General features: G+C 40.4%; 2 protein-coding genes across 3 annotated transcripts in view; one reads left to right on the top strand and one right to left on the bottom strand.

Moving 5' to 3' along the window:
• Got2 (glutamate oxaloacetate transaminase 2) overlaps nt 1-20,333 on the top strand; it is a 242,510-nt gene that overhangs the window by 76,164 nt on the left and 146,013 nt on the right. The window lies entirely within an intron of this gene.
• LOC137498575 (protein GVQW3-like) lies at nt 9,012-9,680 on the bottom strand. The gene has a single exon (XM_068226439.1). The coding sequence runs from the start codon at nt 9,678-9,680 to the stop codon at nt 9,012-9,014; it is 669 nt and encodes a 222-aa protein (XP_068082540.1).

Here is a 20,333-nt window from a genome sequence, read left to right as displayed (position 1 = left end):
TTCGTCTCCTGTGCAATGACCCGTATGCTAGTATGAGGGTTACGCCGGATAGCGTTAAACATGACCTCTTCATTGTCAGCAGACGTCACGGCATGATCTCGAAGAGGCAGTGTCCTTCCCAGGGATGCAATATCCCACAGGCGTCTTTCCACACTCCGAAATGTCGTGCCCGTCGGTTGTCGTCTATCTGGATAGCGTTCTTGGTACAGGTGTAGTGCCTGATATGCATTCTGTCTAGCTTCTCCATAGATAAATAACATATCCACATACTCGTCATTGGAATAAATCTCGAAAGTGAATAAACTTCGTGTTGTGAATTGCTTTAAAGGAGGGGAGTGCACGCAGCTACATACTTACCTGCCATCGCATGTTATCGTAACTAAGTTATAAGGAGAATCCCACCTTCCAATACTTGTCAATTTGTTATAACAGTTTTATTGTTTACATGACATAATCTAGGTGTATACTAAATAGATAGAATATGTTTTGTTCCGATTATGGAACATCTTCAGCTAAACGAATAAACAAAAATGAACTTAAAATCTGTGTGAATTTAAACAGTTAAAATAACTTCATTGTGGATGGTTGAATGGGGCAGTGAAATGTGAAGGGAAATGGATTTACTTTATTTTAATCTATTTTAAAACTATATTCATTTGAACAGATGTCAAAAAAAAAAAATGTTCCCAGCTCTTTTTTCACTGTGTGTAATTTTCTAGTTGTGTACTAATAAAAAGTTTTAAAAATTTTCCTTTGTCAATGTTCTGTTTTTTACAAGAATGTTCTCTTCATTTGCTCTTCCCAAGATGAATGTTGTCGTTTGTTTTAATTTTATAAAAATGTCTCTTGAATTCAGTTAATGCAGGATCCTTGAAGCTGATTGCTGTCTTATTATTAAAAGAGCTTCCCCGAAATCTTGTTACTACAAACCTGTGTCCTTGGAGGAGCTACGGCAGTATAAATGACACGAGTAAAGAAGTGGAATCGAAGATAAAACTTTTTGCGGATGATGCGGGATGTGATTACACATCATAGTAAAAAAAGTGCTGGGAACAAAAGCATTTTTAACATCTGTTCAAATGAATATAGTTTCAAAATAGGTTAAAAATAAGTAAATCCATTACCCTTCCCATTTCACCATCCTATTCAACCATCCACATTGATTTTAATTGTTTTAACTTTTTAAATTCACATAGATTTTAAGCCTAATAAGGTACTTAAGATGATTTTTAAGAAAAAAAATATAATTTTTATTATCACCTAGGCATTGTAATATAGTTGAAGATGTCCCAAATCTAACTGAACATGTACTGTAAATTATTAATTAATTTGCTTAAAGCAAATATACTGTAAGTATCAAAAAGGTGGAAATTTACTGCCATTGATTCAATGTAAGCTGTATGTTCCAATCTGTCAGTGGAGAGATGGCGTGGAAAGACATCAGTTGACAAATAAATTTGATTGGTGCCTTTAAAAGTAAGGAAAATCGCAATATGAAGATAGAGTTGGAATTCAAGAGGTCAAATTGGGGCAAATATTCATTTGTAGGAAGGGGAGTTAGGGATTGGAGTAGCTTACTAAGGGGGATGTTCAATAAATTTCTTTGAAATCATTTAAGAAAAGGCTAGGAAAAAACAGATCGGGAATCTGCCACCTTTGTGACTGCCCTAAATGCAGATCAGTAGTGATTGATTGAACCTCCTTTTCCTTTTCATCCAGCAATGTCTCATTTTCCTTCACTCTCGCCTAAGTTCTGCCACAAATCTTCTCTTCGCAGCTTACAAACATGTTTTTAAATTGCGCCTTACCTACATAATTTTGTCTTGTTTCCATTTTGCTAATTATCAGGCCTAGTTTAGAAGCCCACATTTGTAATAATAAGCTGGTGAGTGACCCTAATTTGATTCTCGAGTGGAGTAAAATGTAAAAGAAGTTCTGTAATCCGGTAGAAATTGCCTAGCCTAATAAAATCTACTGAGAAACTGAATGGAGGCGCAGAAAGAAGCTTCACCTATTGAGTTTTTTACTTCTTGACACCAAAGCTCTAGTGTTCTCGGTTGCACATAGTCTACAAACAAGTTTATTCTCAACCATTCCCTGTTTACATCCTACACAAATGCTTCCTTCATCGAGAATGTTTTTTCCCTCTATTGAATATTTTACTGCTCATGGCGGTGGAGGATTTCCGTTTCTGGCTACCTCCTGGAATAGTCTTTACCGAAAGTGTTTCCATCATGCGTTAAGTTTAAGGTAATTGGGCGGGTGGGTATAGCCCACTCCTCGAGAGTTAAAACTGGGATTGTAAGCCCCAGAGTTTATTTTAGGCCGCCCCTAACCTGGAGAACAGATGCTACACGCTGATTTTCAGGGGGAGCTGCAAGATTTTGAAAAAGAAGGGAAGGAAGGTTCTGAGGAAAATTCTGGGACCACAGAAGACTACTGATGGGACTTGGAAGAAAAGGAGAAATGAGGAGCTCTACAAGTACACTGAAAAGATCACGGACACAATGCGGAAACGAAGGCTGAAATTCTACAGACACCTTGTAAGAATGGATGATAAATGGCTGACCAAAAGGATCCTCAAATACTCCATGGAGTTAAAGGCCACCTCCAAGTCCGTAGAAGAGGTCAAGAAGGCTGCGGAAGAAGTTAGAATTACGTTGCAGATGATCCACAATAGAAGAGTTCAGTGGAAGAGTTGACAGTCTAAAATCATTTGAAGAGAAGCCACTAAATCGGAGGGTACCGGGCAAGTTGACCATGCGGTTAGAGGCTCGCGGCTGTGAGCTTGCATCCGGGAGATAGTGGGTTTAAATCCCACTGTCGGCAGCCCTGAAGATGGTTTTCCGTGGTTTCCCATTTTCGCACCAGGCAAATGCTGGGGCTGTACCTTAAGGCCACAGCCGCTTCCTTCCAACTCCTAGGCCTTTCCTGTCCCATCGTCGCCATAAGATCTGTGTCAGTGCGACGTAAAACCACTAGCAAAAAAAACAAAAAACGGAGTGCCTGAAATGGATCATGAAAAGAAACAAGACTGCGCTGGTCACAAATCAAAGCACTCGCACCCAATGTTCAACATGAATAATAAACTAGCCAACTCTGCAATAAATATAATAAACTGAAACTAAGGAATTTCCACGTAGACAATTGATGATCATGCCTGAACCTTGGAAAGTTACTGAAATACCTCAGTCTTACAACTCGAGAAACACGCATTGATGATGATGATGATGATGATGATGATAAATTTTACAGAAAATTTATTCTAATGTTCGGAACTCGAAATACGAAACTGCGTTTGTGGAACTCATGAATCAGTTACTAATTTACAATCTTGATATACAAAATAGTCGTGAAGATGACTCTATCAAAATTTGTGGATCCAAACTCCACTGTCTCACACACTCTCTCATTCACACATCATGCAATAAATCCCAGAAAACATGATGGCATGTTTCCGTACAATTTGAGCTCCTTTTAATAATGCTTTAACCTAGTCCTTCCTGACGTTAACTTGAATCCTTATTTACATTTAAGCCCCGAGACGCACACTGCGTCTCAAACATCAAAGCAAAACAAATCAAAAATAAATAGGCTAAAATAAGAAATTTCCAAGACCTCCTCTTTCTTTCACTTACCTTTCTCTCCTCTTTTCATGTGAGTGTATGTTAGAAGTCATTTTATATACTTTTCCAGATTGGGCAACTTTAAGACATGAGATTTTATTTAGTGCGATTTTGAGTAAGAGGATGCGTTCCTCATCTGAAAGGCCTCCATTTTTCTTGATTGTGCGACTTGCCTCGGATAGATTTGAGCAGCGTGTGTAAAGGGTTAGACCCTGTGTTTTTGGCATTTGCTGCATTATTTCGAGAGATGTGAACCTCCGCTTTTGAGTCACTCCGCCATGTGTTGACGAGGGTGATATGTTTGTCTACCGAGGAGTTTTATTTGAGCGGCCTACACTTCGTATGATTTTACTGACTTTTGTCCATGTCACTATGTGTTGCTGTTGACGATTATTTATATCGAGATGTTTTGTTCGGATTTTCTTTCAGGATATAACCACGCTGCACAAAAAGGGGAGACAAAAACTAATCTAACTGTACAAAATGTAACACGCTGAGTGGGAAAACATCCTACGCACAAATATATACACCCCGAATCATGAGCACAACAAACAATGTGGATCGGAATCACACAAAATCAAATCACATAAATGGCAAATATACACATTCAAAGAAATAAAAACATGTCCTATTTTCCAGGGCTCATCAAGAAATTGACTCGTAAAAGAAATCACGCTAACCACTCAGCTAAATAAACCAGAATTAAGTTGTAAGAAAGCAAGCTGTGACCTTATGCAAACGGTCCACATTCACGTTAGTTACTTTTACATTAACAAGCTTCCTAACATTTACTTTTAAATAGGACGCTGTCCTTCCAAACAAAGCAAAATTTACTGTCATTAAATATTAGAAACTAACGGCTGGTGAATGCGCGGCCACGGAGAGTGTCTTTCATTGTTGGAAAAAGCCAAAAGTCACTAGGAGCCAGGTCAGGTGAGTAGGGAGCATGAGGAATCACTTCAAAGTTGTGAGATGCTGGGTAGAATCAGACTCCACTCTAGGACTACTAGGTGAAGAGAGAGAAAAAATCCAAGACGACCCAATAAGAAGCCTGTGAGATACTTTGAAGCAAGCATCACGAGCCCAATACTTTTCTTGTTTATTTAAACAGATTTCCTCCAAATACTGATGTCATGCTTCGCCTTGCTTTATTTGTAGTTCTTTCTTGTCTATATATGACTTCCCAGGTACTAAAAATACCGTATTTTAGCAAAATGAACTCGCGAAATCGCAAAATTTGATTTATTGCGCGAATCGTGCAAATAATCGCGAAATATACACCAGTTGTGTCCCCGTTTCTGCCATCAAGGTAATTTGCCTCAGACTAGTCAGCCGCTCCCAGGAGTGGTCAATTCGAACTATGATTTAAAAAATGCCCTAAAATTACATACACCCTGGATTTGATGGGGAACATATAACTAAACATGAACACGGTGAGGTCAACTAAGAACTACGATGTGCTGGACCAATGATATGATAGGGTCACGGTCATCTTGGCTAGGCATTGGTCTATGGAAGTGATGGCCCCGATTGAGGATACAACATCATGCTTCTAAATGGCTGTAAGCAATGGGAAACTGCAACTGTAACAAACTTCCGAGGACATGAGCTCTCTCTCTATGAATGAATGAATAAGTGAATGAGTGAACGATGGCTTTCTCGTGGGTAAAATATTCTGGAGGTAAAATAGTCCGTCCCCCCATTCAGATCTCTGGGTGGGGACTACACCAGAGGAGGATAATCGTTAGGAAAATTAAAACTGACATTCTGAGAGTCGGCGCATGTAATGAGAAGTGTGACTCGTTGCGATAGGTTAGAGAATCTGAAGAGGGAAATGGATAGACTAAAATTAGATGTAGATGGTACAAGTACATTGGCAGCGAGAACAGTATTTTTGGTCAGGCAATATCAAATGTGGGAAGTGCAGCAGTTAGTTTAATAGTGAAAAAGAAAATAGGGCAACTGGTAAGCTACTACAACCAGCATAATGAATGAATTATATTTGTCAAGATAGACACCATGCAAATGCCCACAACAATAGTGTAGGTTTATATGCATACTACTTCATCAGATGATGATGAAATCGAAAGAATTGAGGAGATAGATCTAATACAATATGTCTTGGATTAGCGTCTTTGTGAAGGGAGCAGGTATATCTAGGTGGGAATGAAGGAAAAACATGGTAGCAAAAGATCTTAAGAGCTTCTCTAGCCTCTCGCCAGGCTTCGGAATTGTTGTCCGTTGGAGTTCTATTGTTTACCTGTTCTGCTTTATGTATGTCATGTCGAAATTCCACGTTCTAAAATTAGCTGGCGAGCAAACTAACCAAGCTCCATGCAGAAATTGTGACATGTGCTGCTGGGTGTAGATGTTCACTGCCAGTTACTAGTATTTAACAAAAATGGAATATTCTGACATTAGTTAAAGGAGCACTTCCATAAGGGCTCAGTTGCAAGAAGTTTCTGAGCTCTCATTTTAATTCTTCCCTAGTTGAGGATGTCCTCGCTTTACCGTGTTCTTTGTTGGCCTAAGTTTGCTGCAGCCTCTTTCAGAGATAACCTACGGTACTATCTCATTTCTCCACTGAAGTAAAGAACTATGAATATCAATAAGGTGCCTTCTACCAACATTAATTTGCTAGGCTGAGTGGCTCAGACAGTTGAGGCGCTGGCCTTCTGACCCCAACTTGGCAGGTTCGATCCTGGCTCAGTCCGGTGCTATTTGAAGGTGCTCAAATACGTCAGCCCCGTGTCTGTAGCTTTACTGGCACATTAAAGAACTCCTGCGGGACTAAATTCTGGCACCTTGGCGTCTCCGAAAACCGTAAAAGTAGTTAGGGGACATAAAGCCAATATTATTATTATTATTATTATTATTATTATTATTATTATTATTATTATTATTATTATTATTATTTACCAGCATTAATTCTGTAGTCTCATTTCTCCACATAATAAAGAACCATGGATATCAATAAGGTGCCTTTTACCCACATTAATACTGTACCATCTCGCATCTCGTTTCTCCACTGAAGTAAAGGACTATGGATATCCATATGTGCCAAACAAACAAACAAAAAGAAAACCCACGGCACTTAACTCCCTTGAAAGGGCTTTGGCCTGCCCAGCAACCGCTGCTCAGCCCAAAGGCCTGCAGATTACGAGGGGCCATGTGGTCAGCATGACACATCCTCTCGGCCGTTATTCTGGGCTTTCGAAACCAGGGCCACCATCTCACCGTCAGATAGCTCCTCAATTCTAATCGTGTAGGCTGAGTGGACCTCGAACCTGCCCTCAGGTCGAGAAAAAAATCCCTGACCTAGCTGGGAATCGAACCCGGAGCCTCTGGGCGAGAGGCAGGCACACTACCCCTACACCACAGGGCCGGCAATATGTGCCTTCCACCCACATTAATACTGTACCATCTCATTTCTCCACTAAAGTATAGAACTGTGGATATCAATATGTGCCTTCCACCCACATTAATACTGTAGGCCCCTACCACCTCGTTTCTCCACTGAAGAAAGAACTGTGAATATCAATAAGGTGCATTCCACCTACATTAATACTGTACCAACCGGGCGAGTTGGCTGTGTGGTTAGGGATGCGCAGCTGAGAGCTTGCGTCTGGGAGATAGTGGGTTCGAACCCCATTGTTGGCAGCCCTGAAGATGGTTTTCCATTTTCCACACCAGGCAAATGCTGGAGCTGTACCTTTATTAAGGTTACGGCCGCTTCCTTCCCATTCCTAAGCCTTTCCTATCCCATCGTTACCATAAGACCTATCTTTGTCGGTGCAACGTAAAGCAAATTGCAAAAATACTGTACAGTCTCGTTTCTCCACTGAACTAAAGAAGCTTGGATATCAGTAAGGTAACTTCCACCCACATTAACACCAGGGATGGGACAAACAGTTACTTTCCAGAAACATGTTCCTGTGTATCTGTTAGTGTGGTATTAGGATATAAAAGTAACATAATACTGATGTTAGGCCCCTTTAAACAAGCATCATCATCAGTAACATAATACAAGTTGCAGGTCTACTTTTGGGAGGAACATCCATTATTACTGAGTTGATGGAGTGAAAGTTCCTTATGGGATTCATTGTAGGTGTTAATATAAGGAAAGATCTTCATTGGGGTAATCACACAAATGGTATTGTAAATAAAGGGTACAGATCTCTGCACATGGTTATAAGGGAGTGTAGGTGTTGTAGTAAGGATGTAAAGGAGACGGCATATACATCTGGTAAAACCCCAACTAGAGTATGGTTCCAGTGTATGGGACCCTCACCAGGATTACTTTGTTCGAGAACTGGAAAAAATCCCAAGAAAAGCAGCTTAGATTTGCTCTGGGTGATTTCCGACAAAAGAGTAGAGTTACAAAAATATTGTGAAGTTTAGGCTGGGAAGACTTGCGAGAAAGGAGACAAGCTGCTCGACTAAATGGTATGTATAATGTATATAAGAAAATTATTATTTTACCACCTATTTAATACATTGCAGAATGTTAACATGCGAGTTAAAACGTTGAAATATGAGATATGTTTCGCCTCTTCGTGTTTTGTTTTTTTGTGGCTATTTCTAGAAGAGTGTAGCCCTTGTAAGGCAGACCCTCTGATGAGGGTGGGCAGCATCTGCCATGTGTAGGTAACTGCGTGTAATTGTGGTGGAGGATAGAGTTATGTGTGAGTTGCATGGATGTTGGGGACAGCACAAACACCCAGCTCCCAGGCCATTGGAATTAACCAATGAAGGTTAAAATCCCCAACCCGGGACCCTCTGAATCGAAGGCCAGTACGCTGACCATTCAGCCAACGAGTCAGACACCACTTCTTGTGATGAGGCATCTTCAGTCATTACCAAAACCTTATATATATTTACCAGTTACCTGGTTAAAGATTATTCTAAATTGTATTGTAAAATGTTGTATGTAGGATAAAATTTAGAGTTAATCATAAAAATGTCCAATTTAATTTAGTCCAACTACAAGTATCTGTTGACCTGCAAGTCAACACAATCTCGCCGGGCTAAATTACGAGGTGCATTCAAGTTCTAAGGCCTCAGATTTTTTTCTAACTAACTACTCACCCGAAAACGATGAAACTGGCGTTACTTCTCGACGTAATCACCCTGCAGACGTACACATTTTTCACAACATCGACGCCATGATTCCATGGCAGTGGCGAAGGCTTCTTTAGGAGTATGTTTTGACCACTGGAAAATCGCTGAGGCAATTGCAGCACGGCTGGTGAATGCGCGGCCACGGAGAGTGTCTTTCATTGTTGGAAAAAGCCAAAAGTCACTAGGAGCCAGGTCAGGTGAGTAGGGAGCATGAGGAATCACTTCAAAGTTGTTTTCTCGAAGAAACGTTTGCGTAACGTTAGCTCAATGTGCAGGTGCGTTGTCTTGGTGAAACAGCACACGCGCAGCCTTTCCCGGACGTTTTTGTTGCAGTGCAGGAAGGAACTTGTTCTTCAAAACATTTTTGTACGATGCACCTGTTACCGTAGTGCCTTTTGGAACGCAATGGGTAAGGATTACGCCCTCGCTGTCCCAGAACATGGACACCGTCATTTTTTCAGCACTGGCGGTTACCCGAAATTTTTTTGGTGGCGGTGAATCTGTGTGCTTCCATTGAGCTGACTGGCGCTTTGTTTCTGGATTGAAAAATGGCATCCACGTCTCATCCATTGTCACAATCGACGAAAAGAAAGTCCCATTCATGCTGTCGTTGCGCGTCAACATTGCTTGGCAACATGCCACACGGGCAGCCTTGTGGTCGTCCGTCAGCATTCGTGGCACCCACCTGGATGACACTTTTTGCATTTTCAGGTCGTCGTGCAGGATTGTGTGCACAGAACCCACGTAAATGCAAACACTGGAGGCGATCTGTTCAACAGTCATTCGGCGATCACCCAAAACAATTCTCTCCACTTTCTCGATCATGTCGTCGGACCGGCTTGTGCGAGCCCGAGGTTGTTTCGGCTTGTTGTCACACGATGTTCTGCCTTCATTAAACTGTCGCACCCACGAACGCACCTTCGACACATCCATAACTCCATCACCACGTGTCTCCTTCAACTGTCGATGAATTTCAGTTGGTGTCACACCACGCAAATTCAAAAAACGAATGATTGCACGCTGTTCACGTAAGGAAAACGTCGCCATTTTAAGTATCTAAAACAGTTCTCATTCTCGCGGCTGGCGCTAAAAATCCATCTGTCATATAGTGCTGCCATCTCTGTGACGTTTTGACAACGAACGCGGGCTCCTTTTAAAACAATGCACATGTTTCTATTTCTTTCCAGTCTGGAGAAAAAAAATCGGAGGCCTTAGAACTTGAATGCACATCGTATAAACAAACTTTATGAACTGTTGACTAATCTCTTATAAATGTTTAGAGTAATACACACAAACGTCAAATAACGACATTGGCTCAGTAATTGGAATGCTTTTCCTTCCCATCTTATACTCAACATTGAACCTATTTCATACTTTTTCTACTATGTTTTAACTTGTCAATTTCCTTCTACATTAAACATTGACTTACAGCTTCAAGCCATCAATCGTGTTACTTCTAATCAAATGTCGCTTCCGCCCTTCAGCGAAACTACGCACGAATTTATCATTGTTTTAATTATTTCAGAAACAATTTTATGATGAACTGTAAATTTTATCCTACATACATCATTTTACAATACTTTTTAGAATAATTTTTAACCAGGTACCTGGTAAAAAAAGTTTTGTTATTGACTGAAGATTCCTCACAAGAAGAGAGGAAACATGTCTCATATTTCAACAATGTTTTAACTCACATGTTAACATTCTGCATTGTATTGAATAGGTGGTAAAATGATGAATATTTTCTTACATACATTATATGATACTTCCAATTCGGACCAAAAATGATTTTCATTACTTGTAATAAGTGGTATGTTCCAAGCTGTCAGTGGAGAGATGGCGTGGAACGACATTAGTAGACGAATAAGTTTCAGTGGTGTCTTTAAAAGTAGGAAAGATCACAATATGAATATAAAGTTGGAATCCAAGAGGACAAATTGGGGCAAATATTCGTTTATAGGCAAGGGAGTTTGGGATTGAAATAACTTACCTAGGGAGGTATTCAGTAAATTTCCAATTTCTTTGCAATCATTTAGGAAAATGCTAGGAAAACAACAGGTAGGGAATCTGCCACCTGGGTGACTGCCCTAAATGTAGACCAGTACTGATTGATTGATTGATTGATTGATTGATTGATTGATTGATTGATTGATTGATTGATTGATTGATTGATTGATTGATACCTGCTGCCTCTTGCAGCCCCTAACCACACCTTAGTAAGTACTTATAAATAGCAATACTACTGTATATCTTCATCTCGCTCTCTTCTCTCCCACTCTCTCTTTCGTCAGCTCGTTACTCACATTCTTGACTATTTCTAGAACATATTTTTAATAACCCTTATATGCTCCTAAAACGAATACAGTAGAAGTCCGTTATAGCGAGTACGGCATATAACGAGAACTCCGTTATAGCGACATTTTTCTGTCCCTTCAAAATTCCTATATTAAACTGTGTATCGTCCTTCGGTTACAGCGAGAACCCTATCAATGGCGCACCCGTTATTACGAGCGATTAAAGCGCGCGCGATTTTTTCCGTTGCCGATATTTATGCACCCCAGCGATGATATTGCATGCGATCGATTACCTTCGGCATCGTTTCCTCGCTATGTGCACTAGCGATTTCTCTTGTCGACGTTCGAAGGCGATGTCGGAGTCGATTAGTAATATCCATCGACAGTTGTTCCGTAAAGAAAATTCGAAATGAAAGAGAACATATTTTCGTAATAAATGCGTAAATAACGTGTCCGATAACGGTTGTTAACTCGTTAAAATTAAGGCTGACTAAATCACCGCTTAATTTTGAGGCTAAATCTGCAATTAAGAATGGGATACACCTTGAGATATGGCAGAATGCTTAATTCCCTACTGGCGCTTGAAGTGTGCATTCATCATACGTATAGTACGGTTAAGTTAGGATACGTGACGCTGTTTGAATAAGAAAACCGAAACGTTTGCAACAAAATGCTATCGATCATCTTCGGTACGGTATAGTTTTCTCACTTTGTGCATTTGCGAGCTCTCTCGTTGACATTCAAAGGCGATGTTGGAGTTTATTAGTAATACCCATTGACTGCTGTTCTCTAAAGAAAATTCAGAATGAAAGAGGAAAACACGTTTTCGTAATAACGTGGCCGATAGCAGTTGTTAACTCGTTAAAAATAAAGACTGAAGTAAACGATATCTTAATTTTAATGTTATATACGGAAATTAAGTAAGAATGTGATACACCTCAATATATGGCAGACTACATCAATGATTTCAGAGGATATTTCATATCTTCTCACGTCTAGTTACGGTTATTTACATGTCAATTTTTTGCGAGGAGGTTATTTGTCTACGTGGGTTTCAAATATGTTTTCAAGATAGGCTACATATACGGTTAGGTTAGGTGACACTGTTTGTAGAAGAAACCTGAGGTGTTTGCCACAGATATCTCTGGAGAGATACCGTATTTCTCCGAATCCAATACTTTTTTCTCAGAATCTCATGCGAAAATTCAAGGATTGTTGCATTCGCGGCCTAACACCAGTAAGTTAATGGATACCACTGGCAACTACCGCGGTAACCACGCTGCTTCCTTTCACACGCGCTCTGAACTCGTTGACAATAAACGACCGCCTCTTTACTACACATCGCTAGCCGCGACAACCGGTTGTACAGAGTCTGTGTGTTTCTCAAATCTGCAGAATGGCATCAAAGCATGCGACCCTTCGAATTCTTAGAAAAGCCATGGCTACTCAGTGGCAGAGTCATAACGGGTCTATTGTACTTGACGTTTAGTAAAATTAAGGTTTATAGACAGCAGGAATATTTTCGTGATGGATAGTCTTATTGTAAAGATACGTGGAAAAGGTATTGCCGGCAAATTTTCAACGGGTTCTAGTCGATATTATGATGCCAGTTATAAGTTAATGTTTATTAAACACACGGAAATGTAGAATAATTGTGCAGCCGCAAGTAAATACGGCATAGGCCTAACTAAAGCCAATATTTGGCGTTAGCGTGAAGACAAAGAGCTAAAAAAAATGGGTACTGTACAAAAAATGCATTCAGTGGTCCACAACAAGGACGCTTTAAAGAAGTCGAAGATGAAATTGTGAGGTATGTGCACGAAAAACGCTAGGGCGGAATTGCCATACCGTGGCGCAATAAACTCGTTCGTTGACTTTCAACGTTCGCGATTAGGCCAATACATCGCTAGCCGCTGAATTTGGCCGTACCCGACAAGCGAGACGTGCGTATAGCGGCAGCCGGTTATATCTGACGCTGCGTAAAAGTAACAGTTTTATAGACAGCAAGAATAATTTCCTGATGGATCGTTGTATTGTAGAGACGCATGGAATAGGTATTGCCGGAAAATTTTCAACGAGTTCTCTTTGGTATTATGATGCCAATGTTGAGTTAATGGTCCTTAAACCCGCCGAAATTAGTAATTGTGCAGCCGCCAAAAATAAAGAAATACGGCGTGACGAAAGTCAATGTTCGGCGTCTAAAAATAGTCTAAAAATGCGTAGGCCCACTGTAAGACAAGGCATTCATATGATTTTACAAACTTCTTTTTGAGCCTGATTGAAATTTTTTGAAGGAAAAAGTGGGGTTCATCTTGGATTCGGAGATATACGGTACTATATTTTTTCAGAATGAAATTAAACATACACTTTCACGTTGTATCGGATTACAAAAAATAACAAACAAGTAAGCCGTAGTGTGAATATCATCTACGGAAACGCAAGTTTTGAACAAACCGATTGCCATTTCATACCGATTTTAAAGTGCATGAAGGGTTTTCCGACTTTTATACGAAAATCGGATATAACGAGAATCTGTTATAGCGAGTAAATTTTTCGCTGTTGTGAATTCTCACTATAACGGACTTCTACTGTACTTTGAAATCTTCATTAGTAAAAATCGCCGTGATTGCTAGGTATCTCTGTGTATTCCGAGATGTCCGTGGATTTATATTTAAACAGACACTCGGACCCGACATTATAAAATGTGTTGAACGAGTGTCTTATACACTTCAGAGGCTGCTGGAATAAGAGATGAGGAAACATTCTTCTGTCAGGCAAGACTGAATCAGAGTTTAGTCCAGAAATTTTTCTATTTTTTTACATCTCACTGACACAGACTGATCTTCTAGTTATGATAGGACAGGACTAGGTCGAAAGCGACCGTGCCCTCAACTGAGGAACAGTCCCAGCATTTGCTGGGTGTGTACATGGGAAAATTCCGAAAATTATCCTTAGGACTGCCAGCAGTGTGGTTAGAACCCACCTTCTCCCGAATACAAGCCAACAGCTACGTGATGCAAACTGTGTAGCCAAATCGCTCGGGAAATCCAGTATAAAAGTCTCCAAAAATTTGTCTTCCGCCATAGGATAAAGGTTGGGAATATGTGGTGAACAACAGTGTATGTGGCTTGTCCAGCATCTTTTTCTGTATATCGCTCCTTTTCTTTTGTACTGGTAAAAATTATAACTGTTGCTGCACTGCCTTGCAGGTTGCAGTTGATGACGAAGTTTCAGAAGGGACAGATACATGTGATGGCACTTGCGATGGCTTTTTAGGACCTGATACTCGAGAACCTTGTACATTAATCAGATCTACAGTACATTAACAAGTTGAATTTTTAAAATTATCATTTTGTACCTTCTTACAATGCATTTCTAAGAAACAGTTTCCCTATAATTGAGTTTTTGTCCACATCAGTCGTATCGGGTCTTAAGCTCTCTGTCCACAATAAGGCATGAAACACGACATGCAAAGTGGGAAGACCACACACAACAGTTTCGAGGAACTACACTTCTGTATATATCACCACCTGTAAACCTAATACAAAGCACTTCGAATAACTAGAGAATATCTGTAACCAGCCAGCAAGTAATAGGATAGGAATATTGGTACTGCCTCTAAACTGTTACAAAAATTTCGCTCGCGCCTGCGCAGGAGTGCGCCCTTAAAGTGAGCTGCTATGCTTCCTAATATGTTACCTAATCAGAAGCTCCTACCCTCCCCTTGGCTTTGCTCCGACAGTTACTTTTGTATTACCGTACTTGTGTATTAGACCCCCTTGCACGTAATAAATTTCATATTAGAGCCCGTATTGTCAAAAAGTATCAACTTGTGAAAATTTAAATTTATAATTCCACCTTTACAATACTATAATTGTCTTTATTGAAAAGACTACATTAGACTATATTCGTGACACATGTTTCGTCCTTATGTGACATCTTCAATCACACATACAAACATTGAAAATAAGGTGAGGCCACGTTAAAATTGGTTAACGAGAAGTCTTTAAATCTTGTGTCGCGGCGTGTTGGCGTCTTGTCAATCTTGAATCTTAAAATGGTGCAGCATGAACATGATGTGAACCATGAAGTCCAGTTAAAACACAACTTGAAATGTTGCTATATGCATAGAATTGCCCAAATATAAAACATGATTGGCTATGCAAATAAAATTATAAAGATATTGTACATAAAATAGTGTGATAATGCCACATTAAAATCGCTTCCTTCATTAGATGAAAAGGTGGAGTTATTTTGACGCAAGTTGAACTTGATTGTGTGTTGACAATATGGGCCCATAATAGGCACTCAGTTTACATTTCACTTGAATTTTTTGATTAGTTCACTCTTTTTTTTTAGGCTCATGTTGTCAACACACAATCAAGTTCAACTTGCGTCAACATATCTCCACCTTTTTCATCTAATGAAGGAAGCGATTTTAATGTGGCATTATCACACTATTTTATGTACAATATGTTTATAATTTTATTTGCATAGGCACTCGTGTTTTATATTTGTGCAATTCTACGCATATAACAACTTAATCTGTGTTTTACCTGGACTTCATGGTTCATGTCATGTTCATGCTGCACCATTTTAAGATTCAAGATTGACAAGATTTAAAGACTTTTCATTAACCAATTTTAACGTGTCCTCACTTCATTTTCAATGTTTGTATGTGTGACTGAAGATGTCCCATAAGAGGACGAAACATGTATCAGTAATATAGTCTAATGTAGTCTTTACAATTAAGACAATTACAGTATTGTAAAGGTGGAATTATAAATTTAAATTTTCACAAGTTGATATTAGACTGCCTCGCGTATTAGACACCCTTTGGCTTTTTGAGATAAACATAAAAATCTCACACAAATAGGTGAATAGTTTCATGTCCAACCCACGCATTGCAAGCACACATCAGTCATGTATATGTGTGTCTTCATTTCATTAGCACAATTGGCTGCTGTTCTCGGGAGCCTGAGTTTGATTCCCGGTACTGTATTGCCAGAGATTTACGAATGGCACGAAGGTTGATTTGTGGTACAAATGGTACATGTAACTACCTTCCACTGGGGGGGCCTATCTGAAAAAGAGCTGCACCACCTCGGGATGAGATATTCACAGTTGTTGCTAAGCCTATTTAATATAGGCAGGCGAGATCATTAACAAAGTGATCGTTTAATTTCTCGATGTCTCGTAACTTGGGCCAATATAGGGTGGGTTTTTTTTTTTAGTGAAGTATGTTTAAAACTTGATAAGGCAGCCTACTGTGGCCAACTTGCTAACGTTTAAAAAACTCCGCGCTTAGGCACAAGTTCTTATTTGCCAAAGTAAGGAAGCTTTGTGGGAGAGATGTGTTGTCTATGACGTCACATACTCCATCTCAAGTGTGGACTAATCTTCGACATATTTCGGGTATAAATGCTTACAATATAGTAACTATTCAATACAATTTGTATTAGTTACGTGTCCAAGGATCATCTTCTGTACTGGGAATTTCCATTGCAGGCAGTATTATCATCACTGAACAACTCTCGATTGTTAATTATCTAGCTAGTTATTTCGTGGGTGTGTCTGGCTCCATGTATTACCATCCTGATTTCCTCGTTCTGAATCGCGAGGCAAAAGTCATCACTTTAGTTTTGCCACTCAAGCTTCAAAGGACTATAATGCACCTTTTACGGAGTGGGAACTCCCGCAGCGCCTTGGCGATTTGCAAGGACACATCCCCTGAGCCAGACGATGTCCATAACCACCTTAGTGTTGAAACACCTTAGTGAGGATAGTTGTTATATCTCCTTCTCAACCCAATCTGGATAGAGGGTGAGTTTCCATCTCATTGGCGAGAGGGCATATTCATTCCTGTCCTCAAGCCTGACAAAAGTCCTAAGTATGCAGGAAGCTATAGACCTATTTGTCTCACTAACTGTTTGTGTAAGCTATTTGAGAGGATGGTAAATAGCCGGCTTATGAGGTGTCTGGAGAAACAAGGACTTTTGTCTGAGTACCAGTGTGGTTTTTGAGCCACTGACCACCTGGTATGCCTGGAGGGTTCTATCCATTATGCATTTCTCTGCAAACACAAACAGCATGTGGTGGCTTTCTTCTTTGACTTAGAAAAGGCCTATGACACCACATGGTGATATGGTACCCTTTCAGTCCTTCATCAGTGGAGATTTCGAGGTAACTTGCTAGTATTTATTGCCAATTTTTTGTCCCTCCGTCTATTCCATGTCAGAGTTGGGAGGGGACATTCGCAAGACCACGTTCAAGAAAATGGAGTCCCACAGGGATCGGTTCTTAGTGTCACTCTGTTTGCAATTGCCATAAACAGTATTGTCGCTGCTGCTGGTTCAGCAGTAATACCGTAGCTATATGTGGACGATTTTGCTCTGTACTGTAGCTCGCGTAATATGGCAGTTGCAGAGCGACAATTACAGCAAGCTATTAGCAGAATGGAACAGTAGACCTTAGAACATGGCTTTCGGTTTGCCACCGCAAAGACCTCTGTTGTCCACTTTTGTCAGCAACGCACTCTTCACTCGCATCCTGAGGTTTATTTAGGAAATATCGCTCTTCCCATAGTTGACACCGATTTCTTTGGCTCCTTTTTGATAGCAAATTATCATGGGAGTCACATGCGGCAGTTAAAAGTGCAATGCACCAAGAAGCTGAATATCTTACAAGTTTCTTAGCAGCACTAATTGGGGAGCTGACCACATGGTCCTCCTACGATTCTATAGGGCACGTATTTTATCCAGGTTAGACTACGGCAGTGCAGCATATGGCTCAGCAAGGCCAAGCGCCCTTGCGACACTGAACAGCATCCACCACAGCGGGGTTAGTTTGGCGACGGGAGCCCCATTACTAACTTACTCGCTGAATCTGGTGTGCCGCCTTTACACTTGAGGTGTCGGTAAACGCTTCTGTTATATGCTGCAAATTTGCGACAGATGCCACTTCACCCAAGCTATCCCTGCATATTCGACAATGGACACCGTCGGCTGTACACTGCTCGTCCTGGAGCAATGCGGCCGGTTGGAATACGCTTGGATAAGTCGCAGGTTGTTTGATGTACCTTCGGTTCCTTGCCTTGTCAGAGAACCAAGTGGGGTACCTTCGTGGATAATATGACTCCCTGAAATAATCCTGGATCTGCACACTGGTCCGAAGGAAAACGCGGACCCGTCAATTTATCGGAGGCTCTTCCTGTCCATTGTTGGCCGGTATCCAGGTTCAGTCATTGTTTACACGGATGGTTCGAGAACAGACATGAAAGTGGGTTGTGTGTTCGTTGCTGACATTTATAGGTTTCTTTTTGCTCTCCCAGAAAGCTGTAATGTGTATGAACACAGCAGAGCTCTATGCTATCTGTGAAGCTTTGCGGTACACACTGTCTGATGAGCGCCAACACTTTCTTCTGTGTATTGACTCCTTGAGCTCGCTACAGTCTATTGATACCGGTTTCCGTCGGCACCCTCTGGTGCAGCGGATCCAGGACCTGCTGGCCGGGTGTTCGGATGCCGGCACCAGAATCGTGTTTATGTGGCTCCCAAGCCACATGAGTGTAAAGGGAAACGAGTTAGCTGATAAGGCTGCCAAGGAGGCAGTTACACTGCCCCCGTTGCCTTATAAGGTTCCAGCAAGTCAGCTGAGACATATCTGTAGTTCCAGGCAATGCCTTATTCCATTATCACATCTATATTCTGTACTTTTTTTTTTAGAAAATAAGACATTGCAAATTAGATCCACAGATTGTTTTAATCTCGTAATTATTTTTCATCACCATTTATTTTAAACTCTAGTCAGTGGATACATTTTAATATTTAATTATCATCTCATGTCGTCCATCTCGTACCATTAGGGGCCAATGACCTTACATGTTAGGCCCCTTTAAACAAGCATCATAATCATCAAAATGTGATAAACAATCCAGTCACAGTTGTTTTACTCCAACGTACCTAACATAATATTGATTTTTTTTCAACGATTTTCGGAGATCCCAAACAAAACCTACTAGGGTATGCATTAATAAAAAATGGGAGACAACGAAGTACAATATTAAACATGATAATAAGGCGTATTACCGCCACACCTGTAAATATCCATAAATGTGGCAAATTTTCCTGTTATTTATTTTTATTCTTTCCGTCGTGGAACTTATGGCACTATCCGGGTGATAGAGTACCTAACCTAAACAATGCAGTCTCTTATCTCATTTACAGCTGTTTAGGTAAATCTTGATGTGATAAATGTAGTGAACAAGCATGAAATATACTTAAAAAAATGGTCTGGCTTTCAACAGCCATAGTTATCAAAAGTATGCTTCCAGTCACTATGTATTACATTCGGAAATAAATCTTGTAACATACGCTAGTTATCAGCTGGTGGTTTGGCACGCATTCAACAACACGGCTTTATTCAGAAGGAGTGGCTTCTGCTACACACATCAGCTGGGAAAATCAGAAACCATCTCCAGAAACCCCAGTCTAGAAAGCCAAGAATAACGGCCGAGAGGATTCGTCGTGCTGACCACAAGATACCTCTTAATCTGCAGGCCTTCGGGCTGTGCAGCGGTCGCTTGGTAGGCCAAGGCCCTTCAGGGGCTGTAGTGCCATGGGGGGATCTCCAGAAACCATTTGGGAATAGCTTCACGCAGATTGGAGGACTATAGTCAGGAACGAAACTATTTTTAAAAGGTTCAAAAAGACAGGACCTTGAACGCTCTTGGTCTCGATTGCAGTGCATGGCTGAAGAGGTGATGAGATGGCAGTGAAGATGTCACTTGGTATGACCACACTGTAGCAGGGAAGTTAGCAGCGCAGGATAATTAAATTGAAAGCAGTGATCAGATTTACTATGTGGTAGGCCTACTGCCCAAATGACAGAGACAAATGACTGGCCATTGAGTTATTTTGTATCAATATTACATAATATGACTATACATTTATCCCTTTTCTCTACAGGGTCAAGTATCAAACGAGACGAAAGTTCACAATTTTTACGACTGTGTGTATGCCCTTCCTGACGTCTACTTTGTGACGATTTATAGCAACAACGTATAGATTGATTAAGATTCTTTGACAAGACGTTCAAGGAGAAAAGAGCTGGGACCAATTGGAGGTTAGTGGAGGTTAGTGGATGTAATAAGAAGAAGAAAAAAAAGTTAATCAAAACAGTATATTGTTTCTACAAAGGAAATCAATTTTAAATTTTACAACTCAATTTTGTAACCTGACACACACAAAAGAAAACACTCATCGTGAATGACGTACATTAGAATAGAATCCCT

Source organism: Anabrus simplex, chromosome 2 (genome assembly GCF_040414725.1).
Source record: "Anabrus simplex isolate iqAnaSimp1 chromosome 2, ASM4041472v1, whole genome shotgun sequence".
NCBI lineage: Eukaryota > Metazoa > Arthropoda > Insecta > Orthoptera > Tettigoniidae > Anabrus > Anabrus simplex.
Note: the sequence above shows the minus strand (reverse complement) of the source record. Positions and strands in the feature narration are given on the sequence as shown.